This window comes from Podarcis melisellensis, assembly GCF_964234715.1.
Source record: "Podarcis melisellensis genome assembly, chromosome: 4".
Taxonomy (NCBI): Eukaryota; Metazoa; Chordata; class Lepidosauria; order Squamata; family Lacertidae; genus Podarcis; species Podarcis melisellensis.
The window spans coordinates 104,807,934-104,830,477 of NC_138531.1; the positions used below are offsets into that span (position 1 = coordinate 104,807,934).

Consider the following 22,544-nt stretch of genomic DNA (forward strand, 5'->3'; position numbering starts at 1 on the left):
CCCTGCTGCCGCTGGAGGAGAGAAGCCGGCCTGGGAGAGTTGTTCTGGGGGGGGGAGGGAGAGGGGGAAGCAGGGGAAGCCGCTCTCTTCCCGGCCTGGCTGGCCCTTCCGGGTGTCAGAGGGGGGACTGACTCTCTACGTCCTGCTTGGGGGGTTCCTGGTCTCCCTCTCCTGAGGGCAACAATCTGGCCCGGAGACACACAAGTCCTTCCTTCGGTTACACTCACTGTGTGGTTGCCTCATTTCATTTGTATTGCGTTTCTTTCATTTGTAGAGTACAGTCTCATATTTTACACCATTCTTTCACCTTCGAGGTTGTACATGATTTCACCAGTCTTTGGGCACACACTTTCTTAACAGCAGGTCGCAGGGCTGTGACAGGACCCCCCCCCCCAGGATCCTTTTACCTCAGCAGGCATGAGTGGGAGGGATAGAAGGGGATCCCTGGTCATCTAGTCCCACCCCAGCAATGTAGGAATCCTATTCTCATTGTGAGTGACCAATACTTTCTTATGCATGGTGCTATACAAACATACACAAGTACAGTGGTACCTCGGGTTAAGTACTTAATTCATTCTGGAGGTCCGTTCTTAACCTTAAACTGTTCATAACCTGAAGCAAAGTTCTTAATCCGAGGTACTATTTCTGGGTTAGCGGAGGCTGTAACCTGAAGCGTATGTAACCTGAGGTACCACTGTATATCATTTCCCCTTGCAGAAATGCTTAATTGTTAATTGAAGCTACTACAGAAATGGCATTCTTGAGCCTTTTTAGTACTGCAATACCATTTTTTAAACAATGTTGATCTTTAAGTCATGACAATGTGTGAGCAAATACTCCACATCTGCCAAGCTTTCGGGAGCAGGACTAAGGGGTGAAATGAAGCCCCCCAGACCCCCAAAGGTTGAGGGAAAGGGTCTATCTCCCTTCTTCCTTATAGTTATTTCCACCTAAGAAATGGGAAGAAAGCAGCTGCTCATGTTCAGCGCAGGGTTTGAGATTAATGAGCTGACTGTGGTGTGATTTGTCAGCAATAAATATGATTTGTCATTATCTGTAAGTGAAGTCACATTTGAAACAATACAGAAGCAGTAAAAGGGAATTTCCTAGGAAGTCTTTTATTCAGTCTCACCTGCAATCATGTGTGCTGAATACAAAGAAACCCATCGATAATGTGAAATCACTGGGAGTTACAGTCTGCAAATAACATAAAACACATGCAAGATCTGTAGAATAGTACACATGATTTCCCCACCTCCTTTTTTAAAAATTGCTTTTATTTTTGTAGAAATGATTGCTGGGTGTGGGGCACACTCCCCTCCACAGATAAAGCCACAGCTGTCTGAACATCTTGCCCTCTGTCTAACCTTTTGCGGTCTCAGTACTCTGCCATGTCCTGTCTGTAACCTTTGTGTCTCCTTCGTCATAAACTGTGCAAGGGGAAAAGGACGCGGTGGAAACAGGTGCCAAAATAGCTTTGTACCACCCCACAATCTCGGGCCTGGAAGATGTTTAAAGGTCACAGCCCAAAATGTATCTGCCTGGGTTTGCATATTGTGTCAATAAAAGGAGCCTCCACAGAGCTGGCCGGCAGCTTGCTTGCAGCTCACATGTGCACAGCTCACCTGCATTATCAGCTCCTGCCTCATGTCCTTCACTTCAATTTTCATGATGTAAAAGATAATTTTAAAGAAAGCAAAGGTTACAACAGTAAACAACAAATAACTTGTCTGATGGAATTGCAGACTTTCATCCTGCCATGTGTTAAAGTTTCATTTGATTATTTTAAAAAAGATCAGGCCACCTTTACCCATGAGTGCTGGGTGGATTCCTGGAACAGTCTTCACAATTTATGTATTCAATAACCATTGGCCATGTGTTATAAAAGGAATATGGATTGTGTTCCACCTTCTTGATACTTAAAACTGTGATGCCCAGAAATGAACACAGTATTCTACGTTGGGCCAGACCAAGGCAGAATAAAGTGGTACTATTCATGTCTCATTAGTGGACATGAATATAGTGGTACTATTCATCCGAAATTAAAAGACGCCTGCTTCTTGGGAGAAAGGTGATGGCAAACCTAGACAGCATCTTAAAAAGCAGAGACATCACCTTGCCAACAAAGGTCCGTATAGTTAAAGCTATGGTTTTCCCAGTAGTGATGTATGGAAGTGAGAGCTGGACCATAAAGAAGGCTAATCGCCGAAGAATTGATGCTTTTGAATTCTGGTGCTGGAGGAGACTCTTGAGAGTCCCATGGACTGCAAGAAGATCAACCCTCAAGAGAGAATATAATGAAAATGATTTACAGGTGGTACTTGACACCAGTCAAGCTTGCAAAAATTTATCACTTGCCCGATAATAAATGTTGGAAATGTAAAGAGATTGAAGGTACATTCTTTCACCTTTGGTGGACACGCCCAAAGATTAAGACCTTCTGGGAGATGATCTATAATGAAATGAAAAAGGTATTTAAATATATCTTCCAGAAGAAACCAGAGGCCTTTCTCTTGGGCATGGTCGGCCAATTGGTGCGAAAGGAGGATAGAATTTTTTTTATGTATGCAAGAACGGCAGCAAGAATACTCATTGCAAAGTATTGGAAAACACAAGATCTACCCACCCGGGAAGAATGGCAGATGAAGGTGATGGAATACATGGAACTGGCTGAGATGACTGGCAGAATCCGGGACCAAGGAGAAGAGTCAGTGGAAGAAGATTGGAAAAAATTTAAAGTTTATCTTCAAAAATATTGCAAAATTAAGGATTGTTAGAAAGATGTTGGGAAAAGAAAATTATGTGGTTTTAGCAGAAATGACATAAAGGATTAAGTAAAAATGAATTGGTGAAAGAGAATGTAAAATTATAGTATATTAAGACAAATTATTAAGATAAAAACAAGGTTGGAAGGATTTGCTGAAATAACAAATTGAATTAGAATACAAAAATGGGAGGTGTGAGGAGGTCGAGGAAATAAGCAAAGGAAAGAAAGCTATGTAAAGGTTTGATCTGTTCTTTTTTATTGTTTGTATTTTTTCTGTCTTTTTTATTTTTCTTTTTTTTCTTTGTAATCTTTAAAATTCGAATAAATATAATTTTTTAAAAAAGATCAACCCTCTCCATTCTGAAGGAAATCAGCCCCAAGTGCTCACTGGAAGGACAGATCCTGAAGCTGAGGCACCAAGACTTTGGCCACCTCATGAGAAGAAAAGACTCCCTGGAAAAGACCCTGATGTTGGGAAAGATGGAGGGCACAAGGAGAAGGGGACGACAGAGGACGAGATGGTGGGACAGTTTTCTCAAAGCTACCAGCATGAGTCTGACCAAACTGCAGGAGGCAGTGGAAGACAGGAGTGCCTGGCGTACTCTGGTCCAGGGGGTCACGAAGAGGCGGACACGACTAAATGACTAAACAACAAAATTCATGTCCTTGCTCTGATTCTGCCTTCTGCGACATGGGATAATGACAATAAAGATTATTGTGTTGACCTCTGCTCCCTGTTTTGTGTCATCTGCAAATGTAATGAGTATCCCTCTCAGGTCCTTCATCCAAGTCATTTATAAAGACGTTGAACAACAATGGGCCCAGGACAGAACCCTGCAGCACCCCTCTTGCCACTTTTATCCAGGATGACGAGGAACCATGGAGGAGGACTGTTCGGGTTCGGTTAGTGAAATCCACCTAACAGTTACTTCGTTCAGCCCACATTTTACCAGCTTCCTGCCAAAATTTCACGGGGGACTTTGTCAAAAGCCTTCTCCCCTGATCAACAAAGTTTGTAACTCCATCCAAAGAAAAGGGGAGGAGAGATTTCTCAGGCTTGACTTGTTTTTGAGAAAGCCATGCTTTCATCCAGTATGTTTCTGTTGTAAAATCTTCAGATGAAAGGCACATAAATTTTAAAAATGATAATAAATAAGGATATTGACAAGCTGGAACATGTCCAAAGGAAGGCAATTTATGTATTTATTTAATTTGTATACCACCCGAAACAGTGGTGCCAACTTGAATAAAATATGGGTGGGAGGGGCCAGGTAAGGCCCGCCTTGCACAATCAATCACATGATGCATAAAGGGCATTGGAATGGCAACATGTACCAACTGGGGGTTTCTCCATCAAAAACAGTTGGACCTCTGGTTGCGAACAGGATCCGTTCTGGAGCCCCATTCGCAACCTGAAAGGAACACAACCCGTGTCTGTGCATGCAAGGGTCACAAGCCGCCACATCTGTGCATGCGCATGACATCATTTTGCACGTCTGCGCATGGTGAGCGGTGAAACCCGGACGTAACCCTTTCCGGTACTTCCGGGTTGTTGCAGGATGCAACCTGAAAAGACGTAACCTGAAGCAAATGTAACAAAAGGTATGACTATGTTATTGGGGGGGGGCAAAGACCCATCAGCCTCTAAGAGTTGACTTCTGTTCCCACTGTTGCAGGACGGTTACAACATAAAAAGACAACATAGAATCACAAAATGCACATCTGTAACCCCCCTCACTACCACATTTTAAAAGGGCATTAGATGTCAATTAGGCAAAGGCCTGGTTAACAAGGTGTGGATTTGCCTGGCTCCTAAAGCTGGATAATGGTTTTTCCAACCGTTGCATGAATTCTCTGATGGGAAGTGAGATTGTGGCTGTGACTGAAGCTCTTTCCACATTCCACACACTGATAGGGTTTCTCCCCTGTATGAATTCTCTGATGGGAATTGAGATCGGAGCTCGTCCTGAAGCTCTTTCCACATTCCATGCACTGATAGGGTTTCTCCCCTGTATGAATTCTTTGATGGGAAGTGAGACTGGAGCTCTTACTGAAGCTCTTTCCACATTCCATGCACTGATAGGGTTTCTCCCCTGTATGAATTCTCTGATGGGAAGTGAGACTGGAGCTATTACTGAAGCTCTTTCCACATTCCACACACTGATAGGGTTTCTCCCCTGTATGAATTCTCTGATGGGAAGTGAGACTGTAGCTCATACTAAAGCTCTTTCCACATTCCATGCACTGATAGGGTTTCTCCCCTGTATGAATTCTCTGATGGGAAGTGAGACTGGAGCTCTTACTGAAGCTCTTCCCACATTCCACACACTGATAGGGTTTCTCCCCTCTATGAATTCTCTGATGGGAAGTGAGAGAGGAGCTCTTACTGAAACTCTTTCCACATTCCACGCACGGATAGGGTTTCTCCCCTGCATGAATTCTCTGATGGGAAGTGAGAATGTCTCTCCTCTTGAAGCGCTTTCCACATTCCCCACACTGATAGGGTTTCTCTCCTGAATGAATTCTCTGATGCTTAGTGAGATGGCCTCTCTGGCTAAAGCTCTTTCCACATTCCAGGCACTGATAGGGTTTCTCCCCTGCATGAATTCTCTGATGGGAAGTGAGATTGGAGTTCTGACTGAAGCACTTTCCACATTCCATACACTGATAGGGTTTCTCCCCTGTATGAATTCTCTGATGGGAAGTGAGATTGGAGTTCTTATTGAAGCTCTTTCCACATTCCCCACACTGATAGGGTTTCTCCCCTGCATGAATTCTCTGATGCTTAGTGAGACTGGAGCTCTCCCTGAAGCTCTTTCCACATTCCCCACACTGATAGGGTTTCTCTCCTGTATGAATTTTCTGATGGTAACTGAGATGGGAGCTCTGACTGAAGCTCTTTCCACATTCCACGCACTGATAGGGTTTCTCCCCTGTATGAATTTTCTGATGGTAACTGAGATGGGAGCTCTGACTGAAGCTCTTTCCACATTCCACGCACTGATAGGGTTTCTCCCCTGTATGAATTTTCTGATGCTTAGTGAGATGGCCTCTCTGGCTAAAGCTCTTTCCACATTCCACGCACTGATAGGGTTTCTTTCCAATGAGAATTCTTTGTTGGGAAGTGGAATGGGAGCTCTGACTGCAGCTCTCTCCACATTCCAAATTTTTGCGTGGCTTCTCCTCTCTGGGGGTTTTGTCATGGTCACCCTTGTTCTTGATTTCCAATTCATCAAAATCTGCAATGGGGACAAAAAGGGATTAGAGCCTCAGGCACAAATCAAGAAGAACTGAATGGAGTTGGGGCTTTGTTCATTGCCTTTGTTGATTGTCATTAACCAACATTTTTGGCAATATATTCTGATGGATTGTTGAATGTTGATTTGTTTGATATACAGTAGTGGCCAAAACTGTGGAAGCCTTTTAGGAAAAAAGCTTATTTCAGATGTTTTATGGTTCGTAACACCACTTCGTTTGGAGTAATACCACAAATTATGTATCAATGTAAGGATAATTTAATCAAGAATGTACCTATCTGTATTCTACCAAAAGTTACAGCCAAATAACTAGAAAAAGGAAACACAACTTGCTTAGGTTGACTTTTGTCAGCGTGTTACGTGATGTCTATCACGTTCGTTGCTTATTTGGTGTTTTTTTCATTTAGTGAGTTTGTAAAACATAATAAAATTAAAGAAATGGCACAAAGAGTTGACCAGACACCCAAAAGCGATGTAAAATAGTACTATTAAGTGAAAAAGGCTACAGTAATGAAGAAATTAGAAGATTGAGGATTCTTCTTCTTTTTCCAACTTTATCCAATTTTGTTTAAAAAAGCATATAGTGTTTTATTAGAGTGGGAAATCAAAGATGAAGATGTTAAATCAGTCATGTTTAAATGTGCTCAGGATGTGAGACACAACATTCAATTTGAAAGTTGGGGGAAATTGTGGAAAATTGATATAAAATTTACAGATTTTATATTATTAAGAGAGAATTACATGAAAATGATGTATAGATGGTATATCACACCAGTGAGAATGGCAAAGATGTTTAAGAAAGAAAATAATAGATGCTGGAGATGTAAAGAAAAGGAAAGAACATTTTATCATATATGGTGGGAATGCAAATGCATTAAAAAATATTGGGAAATGATATATAATGAACTGAAAAAAATGTTTAAAATGAGCTTTGGTAAACAGCCTGAAGCCTTTCTGTTAGGTATCTCAAATCAAGAGCTGCCAAAAGAAAAATGGACATTATTTATGTATGCTACAACAGTGGCAAATATCTTGACTGCACAAAATTGAAAGATGGAAGAAATACCATCAAAAGAACAATGGTAAGAAAAACTGATGAATTATGCAGAATTGGCTAAGCTAACAGATAAACTACAAGAGAAGAAGAAAAAGGATTTTAAAAGTTTGGGAACCATTTACAGGTTATTTACAGAAACAACAACTGGCAGGGTCTGAATAAACGTTCACAACCTTATTATAGTAACAGAAAAATTAAGAGAAATGGTAAGGGAATTTACTTTTATATAAAGCAGGACACAATAAATAAAACTAAATTACTCAGTAGAGGGGGAGTTGAGGGAAGTCCTGAGGATGGAAGGGAGAACATTTGTACATAACATGATGATTGTAATGGTTCTAGGGGTTGCTCGTGCGTAAACCGGTGCAACACCTGGCTGGGTTGCCTGAGTGAACCTCTTCTGTCTGGACAGCCACTCACCCGTGGCTGTCTCAATCGCTGGCAGAATCCATCAGTGGGCGTTTCTTGAACTTCTTCCAGCAAAGAAGCTCTTTGACGCCTAGTCTCCTCCTACTCTCCCTGCGCGGAAGCCTTCTGCGCAAGGAGGGTGTGGGCAGCGGAGGACCCGTGCTCTCCCCGCTGGTCTCCGTCAAGGAGTCATGGGACTGCCTCACCGATTCCCCCATCTGCCCCCTTCTCCACTGGTGCTACACTGATTCCAATCGCCAATGTGAGGCGTCTCTCTGGTCAACCCAAGACTGACAGCAGCAAAAACAAAAACAGAAAACCTGACAGAAGCTACTTATCTTTCCGAACAACTCTGAAGGTGACATTTAATATGTCTGGCCAGTTCAAACCAGCCGAATCGTGGTATAAAAAGGCAGAACTCGAGGAAGATGGTTCACAGAAAATACTGGAATTTGCTGTTCAAGGTTTTTTGTGGGGGTGTTGGTTCCCAGGTGTTGGAGGGGGCGCTGTTGAGCTCTGGGGAAATCACATAGAGGTATTTTTTGAATTTCCAGACAGATAGTACAATCCCACAGGGAGACTTACCAAGAGAGGCCACGATCCCACGATTCTTCTCCATGACGTCCTTATGCAGAGCTCTCTGGTCAGGATCCAGCAATGCCCACTCCTCGTCCGTGAAACGGACAGCGACATCTTCAAAGCACACTGGACCCTAAAAGAAAAAGGGAAATGTCCTCCTCTGAGACAGCAGAAATATGATCTGCTACACAATGCTCTGTTCTTTCCTTTCTGTTAATACAGCCGCTGGGAGAGATCATCAGGGGGTTTGGGCTGGGTGTTGATCAATATGCGGATGATACCCAGCTCTACCTCTCTTTCAAATCAGAACCAGTGAAGGCGGTGAAGGTCCTGTGTGAGTGCCTGGACGCGGTTGGTTGGTTGGTTGGTGGATGGATGGTGGCTAACAGATTGAGGTCGAATCCTGACAAGACAGAAGTACTGTTTTGGGGGGACAGGACTCCCTGGTCCTGAATGGGGCAACTGTGCCCCTGAAGGACCAGCTGCGCAGCCTGGGAGTCATTTCGGACTCACAGCTGTCCATGGAGGCACAGGTCAATTCTGTGTCTACCAGCTCCATCTGGTATGCAGGATGAGACCCTATCTGCCGTGACTGTCTTGCCAGAGTGATGCATGCTCTGGTTATCTCCTGCTTGGACTACTGCCACGCGCTCTACCTGGGACTACCTTTGAAGGTGACCCGGAAACTACAACTAATCCAGAATGCGGCAGCTAGACTGGTGACTGGAGCAGTCATGTTTTGTAAATAGGTGGTACTCCAGTTGGTGTTTTTCTAATCATTCTGCCTACGCAAGCATCCCAGTTTCAGAATCCATCCTTGTACTCCTGCTCCCCTTCTACCAGCTTAGGGGGGGGTGGAGGTTCCTTCCTCTCCCCCTGGTACCTGTGTGCTGGAATAAAGGGGGACAGCAAAGAACCGGAGCCTAAAGGACACCAGATTAATTTCCTGCACCCCCTTAAACGGCCCCAGCCTCCGCGGCTCTAGCTTCATGCGCCTCCCTTTGAACGGCACCCCTTTGAGGACAACCACACCTGGTCTCCTACCTGGATTTTCTCTCCCTCCCGCCTATGTGCGTCCGAGATCCTTTTGTAATCTGCCTTTGATGCTTCCAGGCTGTCTTTCAATATCTCATGCAAGTACTCCATTTACTCCACAGACTCCTCAGCTGCTGGTACTGACAGCACCTCTTCCCTACCCAGAAAGGCCCTGGGATGCACACCATAGTTCGCCACCAAGGGGGCCACGCCCGCGGATGCGTGGACCGCATTGTTGTGTGCAAACTCGGCCAGGCTCAGCTTCTCTACCCAATCATCTTGATGGTAGCATGTATAGCACCTCAAGTATTGCTGCAGGGTGGCATTGGTCCTTTCTGACTCTCGGTTTCTCTGTGGATTCCTAGCTGACGTCAGGCTAACCTCCACCCCTAACAACTGCATCAACCTCCTCCAGAAATGCGAAGTAAACTGACTTCCGCAATCTGTGATTAGCCTTGATGGCATACCGTGCAACTTAAACACATGATCCACGACCAACCCTGCTGTCTCCTTTCTGGAAGGTATCTTAGAGCAAGGTACAAAATGCGCCATCTTTGTCAGCACATCTACCACCACCCAAATAACCGGGGGGGTTTTCCTGTGACACTGGCAAGTTGGTGAAAAAATCCATGGATACCACTTCCCACGGTTTACTTGGGGTGGGTAACGGTTGTAACAGCCCAGCTGGGGCTGCCCTTTGCCCTTTGGCTGTCTGACAGACTTCGCACCCCCTCGCGTATTCTGCGGTATCCTCCTTAATTTTGGGCCACCAGAATTCCCTAAAGGTAAAGGGACCCCTGACCATTAGGTCCAGTTGTTGCCGACTCTGGGGTTGTGGAGCTCATCTCGCTTTATTGGCCGAAGGAGCCGGCATACAGCTTCCGGGTCATGTGGCCAGCATGACTAAGCCGCTTCTGGTGAAACCAGAGCAGCACCCGGAAATGCCGTTTACATTCCCGCCAGAGCGGTACCTATTTATCTACTTGCACTTTGACGTGCTTTCCAACTGCTAGGATGGCAGGAGCAGGGACCGAGCAACAGGAGCTCACCCCGTTGTGGGGATTGGAAACTGCCAGCCTTCTGATCAGCAAGTCCTAGGTTGTGGTAAATTTCAGCTAAGTATGCTGCAACTGGATTTCTTATGCACAGGGCCAATCCTGAACGTTTTGGATTTGGGAACATTATGCCTTCACAGTAGCAGTAAAGCTCTGCTGAATGAAATACAATTGCCTATGGTCTATTTTGGGGGGATCCTGCAATGTGTTTAGGTTTTCACTCTGCTAACTATACAATGTAGTTCTGCTCTGGATCAATATTGAGTAGAATTCCATGAAAGGGTCTTCCTCCAAGAAATCAATTGCTGAGAGTGAAAGCCCCCGACTCCCCACAGCTTTCCAAGTCCCCTCCTCTCTGGGGTTTCTGGCAAGCGATCCAACAGTGTCAATTCAATTGTCAGAAGTCTCTGGGCTCTGAGAGACAAGCAGGGAGGGGGGCTTCTGGCAGAAGGAGAGGGAGCCCCCCGTGGCTCCTCCTTCTCCTGACTCACCTCTGCCTCTCAACCTTCCTCCTCCCACTCGCCTCCTTCCTCTTCTGCCTCCGATTCTGCACTGCATTCTGCCACAGAGTCTCCCAGCTCACTAAGCCCTGTTGCCCCTTCAGGTTCTGACACCTCCTCTTCCCAGGCTTCTCCCTCCGACCGCTCATCCTTCTTCCACCTCCACTCCTTGGGTTCTGAGTCGTCTTCCCTTCCTGGTTCCCCGGCTGCTTCCTCCCACCATTCCTCTGTGCCCAACCAGTCCATGACATTGCTCCATCCCTCAGCCTCTGTCCCCACAAGGCAGCTTCCCCTGACCTGATCTGGTTCCGCAGCCGCTGCTTCCCTTCTGCCCCCATGAAAAGGCGGATCAGGAGGTCTTGCTGGCATCATTCTGTCTCCTGAAAGAGAAAACAGGTAAGGAGGATGCTAGGAGCGCCTGCTTCTCTCACAGGTGAAACAGGGCATCTCTATCTACAGATGGGCCTTTCAGAAACCCTTTCCTGATGAGTGCAGTTGGACATTTGTGCCCATTTCATATGTTAGTCGTGCAGAAATACTTCTCCCTTCCTTTGTACCCTTGTTCCCAACTGTGTCCCCCCCAAAAAAAGATTTTAAAACCCCACAGATTAGTTGGGAAAGCAACAGAATGAGACCAAACAGAGAAAAACCACCTTCCTCCTTACCCAGTGGCCGCTCTCTGGTGTCCAACGGAGGCCTCTCTGCCTCATAGGAATCCAGGTCCATTTCTGCAAAATGATCCTTTCCCTGAAAGAGCAACAAGGATTCAAAATCGTAAATGAATGGTGAGAAATGTTAGAAAGAGAATGACAAAGACAGAATCTTTAAGGGTGTTAGATCTCATTCCCAGAAAAAGGATGGGCCATCAGCAGACCATTTTTTTGATGTTCTCTGTCCTGTTTGGATCCCCTTGGGAGTATCCAGAGGAAAGTCTCTCTCACCTGCTTTCTCTCCTCTGCCTGACTCAGGAGGAAACCTTCGGCCAGGGCCACCGCCTGGGAACTGGTCTCCGCTCCACAGTCCCTCATCCAGTTCTCCATCTCCGGGGGAAGAACAGCCAGGAACTGCTCCAAGATCACCAGGTCCAGCATCTCAGCTTTCGTGTGCCTTTCTGGCTTCAGCCACTGACGGTCAAGGTGGTAGAGTCGGCTGCAAACCTCTCGGGGTCCTTTGGCCTCCTGGAAACAGAACTGCCTCAACTGCTGGCTCTGAACCTCTGAGTGGAGGGTGTCCTCCTCACCCAGGATCCTCAGCACAGAGTTTTCCCAGAATCCCCCACTGCTCCCGGTTTGGATGACATGGCCTCTTCTTGCTGCAGGGCCAGCTGAGTCTCGCTCATCCATCTGTGCTCTCTGGAAGTCTCTAAGAGATCGGAAGGAACCCTTTGGTCTTCTGCCAAGTTCTGTCTTAATGAGAAGCTCTTGCCAATCCTACAAAGCAAATGCTTTGTTACGTAAAAGTTTTTATTATTAGTAGTAAATATTTTTATTTTTTGTATAGTTTGTATAGTTTTGTTCTTTAGGTGAGAGGGTCAGGGCTGTGTGGGAGTCGGCCCCATTCAACAGAATGGCAGGGGATGGGTTCCCCGGGGGGGGGGGAGCACTGGGACACCCAATCACAGTGATCACGGGTAGGAGGACGAGTTACACTATGACCAGACCACGTCATTACCGAGGAGGCAGGTTTAGTCATTGTTTGAGGACTATCCCTGCCTCCGGGTCTGGTCTTGACCGGGTGGATACTGGAATCAGCAAGGGAGACCCACGTGACCTGAAGGGGCTGCTGTGCAATGCCAGGTCAAGGATTCATGAGACCATGACTTGGATGGAGGACTTGACCTGGCATGTTCACCTCTATGGATGTGGGTGATCTGACATGAAGTGAAACCAAAACAAAAGAAGTGTCATGGTCAGATCACTTCCTGGTGCAACTGGACCTCTCCGCAGCCCTTTCCCTCTGCAGGGAGGAGGGACCAATTCGGACGGCCCACCCCTGGTACTTAATGGATCCAAATGGTTTCCAGAAAGGAGGAGGGATGTTTTATCCCATGTTGATGGCCTTTCTGCTGATTTCCTTGTGGCCCCTGGAATGTGGAGTTAACCCGGGCTATCGATGGCCTGGTTCAAAATTGACCTCTTCAATTGCATGGAGCCTGGACAGCCCCGTGGTTTTCCCCGGATCTGAGGGGGGTGAAACAATCACTGAGATGACTAGAGTGTCGGTGGCAGAAAACACACTCTGAATCTGACCAGATATGGGTTAGTGCTCAACGTCGAGCCTACCAAGTGACGATGGCTGTCTAAACTGCCTCTATTGCATCTGCAGAAAACAACACCAGGAGACTCTTTCAGGTGGTTCACAATTTAGTGGAACCACCTGTGTCATTGGGGGCTCAAAAGGACCCTGAGATCTCCTGCAATGATTTGGCAAAGTTTTTTGCAGTTAAAGTCACTCAGATTTGGAAAGCAGTAGACTCCACCACGGGAGCAGGGCCAGAGTGGGAGAGTGCTAGAGTCCCGTCTAGTCAGGTTACCTCCAAGGATGTGGACAGGCTGCTTGGACAAGTGAAACTGACCACCTGCCTCCTTGATCATCCTGGCTCAGAAAAGCCAACCGGGAAGGGCTGGGCGATGGGCTCTGCAGGGTGGTGAATGCTTCCCTCTGTGAGGGAGCCATCCCAGACCCGATGAAAGAGGCAGTTATTAAACCGCTTCTTAAAAAAAATATCTTTGGACCAGGCCAATATAGCCAGCTATCGCCCAGTCTCACATTTCCCATTCTTGGGCAAGGTGATTGAGCGGGTGGTTACCAAACAACTCCAAGCACGCCTGGAAGAAGCGGACCATTTGGATCCCTTCCAGTCGGGATTCACCATGGGACTGAAATTCCCTTGGTCGCGCTGGTTCATGATTTCTGGAGGGCTAAGGTGAGAGCTGCTTCCTAGTTCTGCTGGATCTCTCAGCGGCCTTTGATACCATCGACCATGACATCCTTCTGGACCGTCTGGCGGGGCTGGGAGCTGGGGGCACAGTCCTACAGTGGTTCCGCTCCTTCCTCCTGGGCCATGTCCAGAAAGTGGTGATGGGGGATGAGTCTTCAGACCTTTGGGCTCTCACTTGTGGGGTGCCTCAGGGTTCTGTCCTCTCCCCCATGCTTTTCAACATTTATATGCAGCCACTGGGAGGGATCATCAGGAGGTTTGGGCTGAGTTTTCATCAGCATGCAGATGACACCCAGCTCTACCTCTCTTTTAAATCAGAAGATGTGAAGGCGGTGAAGGTCCTGTGCGAGTGCCTGGAGGCGGTTGGTTGGTGGATGGATGGACAGGGGCTAAGAGATTGAGGTTGAATCCTGACAAGGTTGAATCCTCTTTTGGGAAACTGGGGGGGTGCAGGTTTGGGGGATTCCCTGGTTCTGAATGGGGCAACTGTGCCCCTGAAGGACCAGGTGTGCAGCCTAGGAGTCATTTTGGACTCTCAGCTGTCCATGGAGGCACAGGTCAATTTTGTGTCCAGGGTAGCCGTCTACCAGCTCCATCTGGTCCGCAGGCTGAGACCCTACCTGCCTGCAGACTGTCTCTCCAGAGTGGTGCATGCTATGCTTATCTCCCACATGGACTACTGCCATGCACTCTACGTGGGGCTACCTTTGAAGGTGACCCGGAAACTACAACTACCGTAATCCAGAATGCAGCAGCAAGACTGGTGACTGGGAGCGGCCGCCAAGACAACATAACACCAGTACTGAAAGACCTATATTGACTCCCATTACGTTTCCGAGCACAATTCAAAGTTTTGGTGCTGACCTTGAAAGCCCTAAAAGGCCTCAGCCCAGAAGTAGCATCTCCACCCCCCATCGTTCAGCCTGAGGTCCAGCACATAGGCGCCGACTCCATGGGGCCTGAGGGGGCCCGAGCCCCCTCAAAAATTCGTTTGGGGGGGCTCTGCCCCCCAATAATTTAAGAGAATTATTACCATAAATTTCGCTCTATAACACGCAGATTTTTTCTCCTAAAAAGTAAGGGGAAATGTCTGTGCGTGTTATGGAGCGAATGTGTGGTCCCTGGAGCTGACTCGCCGGAGGGCAGGGGCAAAAATAGGCAAAAATCAGGCAAAAATAAGATCGGGCGGGCGGGTGGAGGGAAGGCGGAAGCTGCTGCTTTCCTGCATTCTGCCTCAGGGTCTTACTGCCCACCCGCTTCTGTTGCTGCATTTGCTCAAACTCAACAAAGAGCAGGGAATCCCCTGCCCTCCTGGCAAGCAGAGGGTTAAGGAAAGGATCGAGTCCTTCCTTCTAATTCTTTCCTAGTCACACTGCGTGCAGGCTCCAGCCCACCACCTCCTCCTCTCCGTGCTCTAGGGACTCGCAGGTGGGGGAGAGAGAGAGAGGGCTGGCTTGGGGGGGGGACTTTTGCCTTCCTTTCCTCCCCCCCACCCCGTTAAACTCCTCCCCTGCATTCTTAGCCAGCTGCACACCCCTCTTGTGCTTCTTGTCCCTTCTGTGTTTTTCCTTCCCTCCCCATTTAAAACGTGGTGACAAAGCACGGATCCACATGGATCCTCAGGATTTTTGCATTGGCTCACCCCAAATTCACCATCAGATCACATTACATGTCCATGGCTACAGTCTGTACCAAAAAAATCACGCACCCACTGTGGCCTGGGGCCACAATGGTGCAAAAACGTGGTGACAAAGCACGGATCCACATGGATCCTCAGGATTTTTGCATTGGGTCACCCCAAATTCACCATCAGATCACATAGCATGTTCATGGCTACATCTTGCACACAAAAAATCACGCACCCACTGTTGCCTAGGGTCACAGTGGTGCAAAAACGTGGTTACAAAGCATGGATCCACATGGATCCTCAGGATTTTTGCATTGGGCTACTCCAAACTCACTGTCAGATATTAAAAATCTTTATAAAATAGAGAATTAAATACATACAGAATGTTAAATTTTCAGTTTCGAAATATTAGTACTAGTTTAGTACTGTATTTCTATATTACTATAGTACTGTATTAGTTATTTTCAAATACTTAAATATTTTTAGGGTGTAAGACCCAATTAAAGCCCGTTATTTACATACAGTATTACAGTATTTACATACAGTATTAGGCATACTGTATTAACTTTATTAACTGTATTAAAGCATTAACTTTGAGATATTATTTTTATTTAATGAACCCTCAGCCTTATTCAAAGTAAGCTTAAATTAGCTATTTCACTTATTAATCAAAGTGCTATTACTGTGCGACAGCAATATTTTATGTTTTATTCTTTTAATGATAGTTTAGGATTTATTTAAATATCATTTCAGTCTTTTCAGAGCTATATATTCACTGCTCTGTAATAGTCTATAAGCATAATTGTTACTGTAAATTAAATTAGCTTTTTACGAAAATACCGTGCGTGTTTATGTTTTGTTTCTTTTTTCAAAGCCAAAAAGTGTTTCAGGCTTGTCGAGTTTCCCGGAGTGTGGAGTTATAGAGAGTCGAGTTTTCGGGGTTCTAATGTTGATCATATGACATAAAAAAACTTTAAAACTCACTAATTTTCATCTAAAATTTAGAAAACTTCCCGGGGCAGGACCCCGGTATGGGCCCCCCCAATATTTTTTATAAGTCGGCGCCCCTGGTCCAGCACCAAGGGCCTTCTGGCCGTTCCCTCATTGCGGGAAAAGAGGTTACAGGGAACCAGGCAGAGGGCCTTCTTGGTGGTGGCACCCGCCCTGTGGAACGCCCTCCCACCAGATGTCAAAGAGATAAACAACTATCTGATGTTTAGAAGACATCTGAAGGCAGCCCTGTTTAGGGAAGTTTTAAATGTTTGATGTTTCATACTGTTTTTAGTATTCTATTGGGATATACCCAGAGTGGGTGGAGTATAAATATTATTATTATTATTATTATTATTATTATTATTATTATTATTATTATTATTACCAGGGCTGGATTGCACCACAGCCCAAACCATGAGGTATCTGGAAGAGGAGGAGGAGAAGACAAAGAAAGCAGACTCCTGGGGTGGGGTCTCTTTTCCTTTGCTTTGAGGGCCAGGTATGTATCTAGTCAACCCACTGAGGGCCAAAGACATCTCCCTTGAAACTCAGAGTAAAGGATGGGTAGTTTGATGATGATGATGATGATTCTCTTAGATGGCTTCACACACGCACAGCCATTGATGCCCAGGTCCCTGGAGGCTCAGTGAGGAGCAGCGCCCATTTCCGGCTGCTTTGCCAGCAACAATCCCTTTGGGAGAGAGAGGATGTGGTCCTGGGATGCCCTGCTCTGGGTGCGAGGGGATTGCTGCAGTGGCCTCCGTGGGGAGCTGCCCTGGGAGACACTGGGAAACTGGTCCCCAATGCAGCAGCCAGACTCTGGGCTGAGGTCCCTCTCCTTATTCCTGGCCTCTCTTTCCCACCTTTTTTTTGGGGGGGGGTCTAGTCCACCTCCTCCAGCTTTGGAAAACCACTTGCACACATTTCCTCTGTTCTGCAATGCCGCTGAGAGACGTCACACAGAGGTAAAGTCCCAGGGACCCCTTTGTTTAAAGAAGGGAGATTTCGTGGGAGAGTCATTGTTTTTCTGAAGGGGGGGCGAAAGGCCAACTGAGTTTGGGATCCTCTGATCTGCAGGAAGGAGGGAGAGCGTGGCAGACCTGGCCCCTCGCTGGCAGGACCCTCTCCTCCCCCCTGACTTGGGTTCCCCCCCCCCTGCAGGAGCAGATCAGGCCCCCTCCCCTGCTGCAGCCCTGGGACCCCCACCAGATCCCAGAGAGAGAGAGGGGAGACTCACCAGATCCCAGGAGGGGAGAGCGAGGCAGCCCTTGCAGGAGAGACACCCAAGCAGGGAAGGACTGGGGAGGGGGGGGCCTTGGCTCTGGAGGACCTGCCCCCCCTTGCTTCCTGGCCTCTCTAGGAAGGCAGCTCGGTTCCCTTTAACCCTTGCAGTGCCGAGTCCCCCCCCCCCCAGCTGAGCCCTTCCTCCCTTTGCACATCCTGACCGACCCGCTGCGCCCCTGAACAGATCCCGGCTAGTCTCTCAATTCAGCTTGAATTGCTGGAGCGCAGAAAGGGGGGAGTGGAGATCCAGAGACGGGGAGCAACTTGGGGGGATGTGGAGCCTGTGCAACTGCCTCCCCCCCTCCACTTTCCCCCCTGGCTAGACCAGAGCAGCTTCTCCTGGGGGGCCACCCCCCTCTCCCTCCCCCCACCCATAAATTGACATATTCATGGCACCGTTTTAAAGCCGTTTTGGCGGGGGGGGCGCCTATGCCCCTGGGGGGGGGACTTCCTCGCCCCCCCCCCTAGATACGGCCCTGATCCCAGGGTCATCTAGTCCAACCCCCAGCAATGCAGGAATCTCAGCTCAAGCATCCAGGGCAGATGGCCCTCCGATCTGTGCTTGGAAACCTCCCAGGAAGGAGAGTCCCCCACCTCCCAAGGGAGACCTTTCCCCTGCCCAACTGCTCTTAGGTGTCCCTCAAGGCAGCGGGTCCTGAGTTCCAGCCCTGTAGAAACAATGGCACTGGCTGCCAAGGAGGAACCAAGAGAAGCTCAAAATAAATAAATCCTCTTCTCGTCATGAATAACCAAAACTTTCTTAAGCATGTTGCTAGGCAAACATTCAATAGTATGCCATTTCCCCTTCCAGAAATGCTGAATTTCTAACTCAATGGACTAAAAATGGATGGTTGTTATGCTTAGAGAAGCTTTTAATATTTTATGGACTATTGTATTTTAATATTTTGTTGGAAGCCGCCCAGAGTGGCTTGGGAAAAACCAGCCAGATGCCCGGGGTATGTATTAATAATAATAATAATAATAATAATAATAATAATAATAATAATACTGCTGCTACTGCTGGGCAGATAGGCCTCCTTCTTCAAATGGTTTTGGGTTTTTATCTGTGTCATTTTCTTTTCTTTTTTTTAAATGATTTTTATTGATTTTTACAACATAATAAAACACAAACATACAAACATACAGACATACAAACGACTTCCCCAAACCTCCCCTTCACTGCACCCTTGTTTTTAAAGGAACAATTTTTAGCAATTCTTCGTTCAATTTTATACTTAACTTTCTTTAAATTTTTTTAAGTTTAAAACTTTAACAGCTGTAATTCTCTGTTTCATACCCCTTGACATCTTAACATTCCGAAATTTTGCAACAGTTCTTAAGATAAACTTTAAATTTTTTCCAGTCCTCTTCCACCATCTCTCTCCTCTGGTCACGGATTCTGCCGGTCATCTCCGCCATTCCCATAAACTCGATCACCTTGGTCTGCCATTCTTCCAGAGTAGGCAATTCTTGAGTCTTCCAATACTTTGCTAGTAGGATTCTTGCTGCCGTGGTTGCATACATAAAAAAAGTTCTGTCTTTCTTTGGGATCATTTGGCCGACCATGCCCAAAAGAAAAGCCTCCAGTTTCTTTGCAAATGTCCACTTAAGGACTTTCTTAATTTCATTATAGATCATTTCCCAGTAGGCCTTAATTTTTGGGCAGGTCCACCAAAGATGGTAAAAAGTTCCTTCACATTCATTACATTTCCAGCAATTATTGTTGGGCAGATGATATATTTTTGCAAGCTTGACTGGGGTCATGTACCACCTATAGATCATTTTCATTATGTTCTCTTTTAAGGCACTACATGCCGTGAATTTAATGCCTGTGGTCCATAACCGTTCCCAGTCTGCAAACATAATATCATGGCCGATGTCTTGTGCCCACTTAATCATTGCTGATTTTACCGTTTCATCCTGCATGTTCCATTTCAGCAGCAAGTTATACATTCTGGACAAGTTCTTAGTATTGGGCTCCAATAATTCTGTTTCTAACTTTGACCTCTCCTTCTGAAATCCTAGTTTCCTGTCCTGCTTGAACATCTCATTAATCTGATAATAATGTAACCAGTCTCGAACTTTAGGTTTTAATTTCTCAAAGCTCTGTAATTTGAGCTTTTCACCATCGTATTCTATAATTTCACAATATTTTGGCCAATCTGAGTTCATATTAAGTTTTTTTACCGCCTTGGCTTCCAGGGGTGACAACCACCTGGGGGTTTTGTTTTCCAACAGATCTTTGTAGCGGTTCCATACATTGTACAGTGCTTTTCTGACAATATGGTTTTTAAAGCCTCTGTGAATCTTTACCTTGTCATACCATAAATATGCATGCCAGCCGAAGTTGTTATCATGTCCTTCCAGATCTAAGATATCTGTATCCTCAAGAAGTAGCCATTGTTTCAACCAGCAAAAGGCTGCTGCCTCATAATAGAGTCTTAAGTCCGGCAGGGCAAAGCCCCCTCTATCCTTTACATCGGTCAAAATCTTAAATTTTATTCTGGGCTTTTTGCCCTGCCAGACAAAATTGGATATATCTTTCTGCCACTTCTTGAAACAGTCCATCTTATCCAAAATTTGCAATGTCTGAAACAAAAACAACAATCTCGGCAGTACATTCATCTTAATAACGGCAATTCGGCCTAACAAGGAGAGTCTCAGCCTAGACCATATGTCAAGATCTTTCTTCACTTCCAACCAACATTTCTCATAATTGTCTTTAAATAAATTCACATTCTTAGATGTTAAATTCACCCCCAGATATTTCACTTTTTTTGTTATTTCCAAACCGGTTTCCCTTTGGAAACTATCTTTTTCCCCCATCGTCAAGTTTTTCCCCAGCACCTTTGTCTTCTGTTTATTTAGTTTAAAACCTGCCACTTGACCAAATATTTCAATAAGTTCTAAAACTCTTTTTGTACTGGCTTCTGGCTGTTGCAAAGTTAAAACTAGGTCATCTGCAAATGCTCTTAACTTGTAATGTTTAGCTCCAAGCTGTATTCCTTCTACCAGCTGGTCCCTTCTAATCATATTCAGCAATACCTCCAGGACCGATATAAACAATAGAGGGGATATTGGGCATCCCTGTCGTGTCCCTTTTTCTATTGGGATCTCGTCCATAACCATACCATTCACAATTAATTTGGCTTTTTGCTCAGAATATATTGCACCTATACCGTTTTCAAAGTTTTGACCTACCCCCATCCCCTGGAGATTCCTCTTCATAAAGCTCCAACAAATATTGTCAAAGGCTTTCTCCGCATCCACAAAAATCAAAACTGCTTTTCTATTTATGTCAGTCTCCAACAGTTCCAAAATGTCTATAATGTTCCTCACATTGTCTGACATATGTCTCCCTGGGAGAAAGCCTGTTTGGTCCTTATGAATCTCCTCTAACAGCACTTTCTTAAATCTTTTTGCTAAAATGTCTGCAAAAATTTTATAATCCACATTTAAAAGTGATATAGGGCAGTAGTTCTTAACATTATGTTTCTCAGTTTCTGTCTTCGGTATAAGTGAGATGAATGCTTCTTTCCACGATTCGGGAACCTTTTTCCCCTCCAAGATTTGGTTACAAACTTCTTTCCATGGTTGTATTAACCATTCCTTCAGTGCTTTGTAGTATCTCGCGGTCAGCCCGTCTGGTCCTGGTGACTTTCCCAGTTGCATATCCTGAATGGCACCTTCTATTTCTTGGTCTGTAATTTTCTCATTTAAGATCCTTTTGTTTTTTCCCGAAATCTTTGACAGTCCATATTTTTTAATAAATTCTTGTATCTCTTGTTCGTTTTTTGGCCCTTGTGCATACAGTTTCTTGAAAAAACTTTGGAAGCAATTACTAATCTCATTTGGTTTATTGATAGATTTTCCATCTACCTCGAGGGATGTCACCGTATTCAGCTTTTGTCTCTTTTTCAATTGCCATGACAGCAGTTTCCCACATTTATCTGCTGACTCAAAAGTCTTTTGCCTCATTTGTTTTATTTTCCATTCTATTTCTTGGTTCATCAGTTCCATATATTGGGCCTGGTAATACTTTATTTCTCTTAAAATCTCCTGGGACATGGGTTTGGATCTCAGTTTCTTCTCTCCTTCTTTCATTTGTTTCCAAATTTTTTCCTTCTTCTCATTTTGTTGTTTCCTCTTTATGGAATTCTGCGTCATTTTCAATTGTTATTGATATTAATGTTGTATTTCGAATTTTTGATCTTATGATTTATGTGGAAATTCTTTTCCATTTGGTTGTGTACCTTTGGATGTGTTTTGCTTATCGTTTATGATTTTGGTTATGTTGGTAATTATGTAAACTCTGCGTGAACTCTGCTAAAGCCTTAAGTAAGAGAGCTAAGGGAGCTGGAAGAAGTTTTCGATCGGCACGGACGTCCAGTGCCGCAGCAAGGAATCGTGCTGGACGCCATTTTATCTGCACAGAGTCCTGTGGCGCAGCACACACAAGGTCCATCTTGACAGATAAAAGCAAGCCAGGAAGGGCTGGGCGATGGGTGGTGGTGGGGTGGTGAATGCCTCTCTCTGTGAGGGAGCCTTCCCAGAAAAAGGCGGTTATCAAACCACTTCTTAAAAAACCATCTTTAGATGCGGCCACGATGGCCAACTATCGCCCACTCTCAAATCTTTCATTCTTGGGCAAGGTGATAGAGCAAGCGGTTGCCGAACAACTCCAGGCACGCCTGGAAGAAGCGGACCATTTGGATCCCTTCCAGTCGGGATTCAGGCCTCATCATGGGACTGAAACTGCCTTGGTCGCGCTGGTTGATGATCTCCAGCGGGACAAAGGTGAGAGCTGTTTCCTAGTTCTGCTGGATCTCTCAGTGGCTTTTGATACCATCGACCATAACATCCTTCTGGACCGGCTAGATCATGGGAAGGCAAACTAAGGCCCAGGGTCTGGATCCGACCCAATTGCCTTCTAAATCCGGCCCGCTGACAGCCCAGGAATCAGTGTGTTTTTACATGAGAAAAATGTGTGCTTTTATTTAAAATGCATCTCTGGGTTATTTGTGGGGCATAGGAATTCGTT

General features: G+C 45.8%; 2 protein-coding genes across 3 annotated transcripts in view; both read right to left on the reverse strand.

The window, feature by feature from the left end:
• The window catches only part of LOC309369076 (uncharacterized protein), a 205,244-nt gene that overhangs the window by 93,993 nt on the left and 88,707 nt on the right, over positions 1–22,544 (reverse strand). The window contains exons 1-2 of one of the 2 annotated variants that reach the window (XM_081909685.1): positions 11,600–11,663; positions 11,324–11,405 (exon numbers count right to left, since the gene is read on the reverse strand). The exons of the other annotated variant lie outside the window; for it this stretch is intronic. Coding sequence (XP_081765811.1) covers positions 11,324–11,368 — 45 coding nt within the window. The 5' untranslated portion in view covers positions 11,369–11,405; positions 11,600–11,663. Of the gene's footprint in view, positions 1–11,323; positions 11,406–11,599; positions 11,664–22,544 lie in introns of those variants that run through there. 2 annotated transcript variants of the gene reach the window in all.
• LOC309369185 (uncharacterized protein) lies at positions 1,100–17,642 on the reverse strand. Its single transcript, XM_081909945.1, has 3 exons — positions 17,457–17,642; positions 8,075–8,201; positions 1,100–6,006 (listed from the first exon to the last, which is right to left on the reverse strand). Exons 2-3 carry the CDS (start codon positions 8,106–8,108, stop codon positions 4,580–4,582), a joined length of 1,461 nt encoding a protein of 486 aa, XP_081766071.1. The 5' UTR covers positions 8,109–8,201; positions 17,457–17,642; the 3' UTR covers positions 1,100–4,579.

Excerpts from the sequence above, each read along its gene's own strand:
- LOC309369185 (XM_081909945.1), bottom strand. The coding sequence starts at position 8,108 with ATGGAGAAGAATCGTGGGATCGTGGCCTCTCTTG. Across the intron at positions 6,007-8,074 it reads TGGGATCGTGGCCTCTCTTG|ATTTTGATGAATTGGAAATC; the intron begins GTAAGTCTCCCT and ends TCCCCATTGCAG.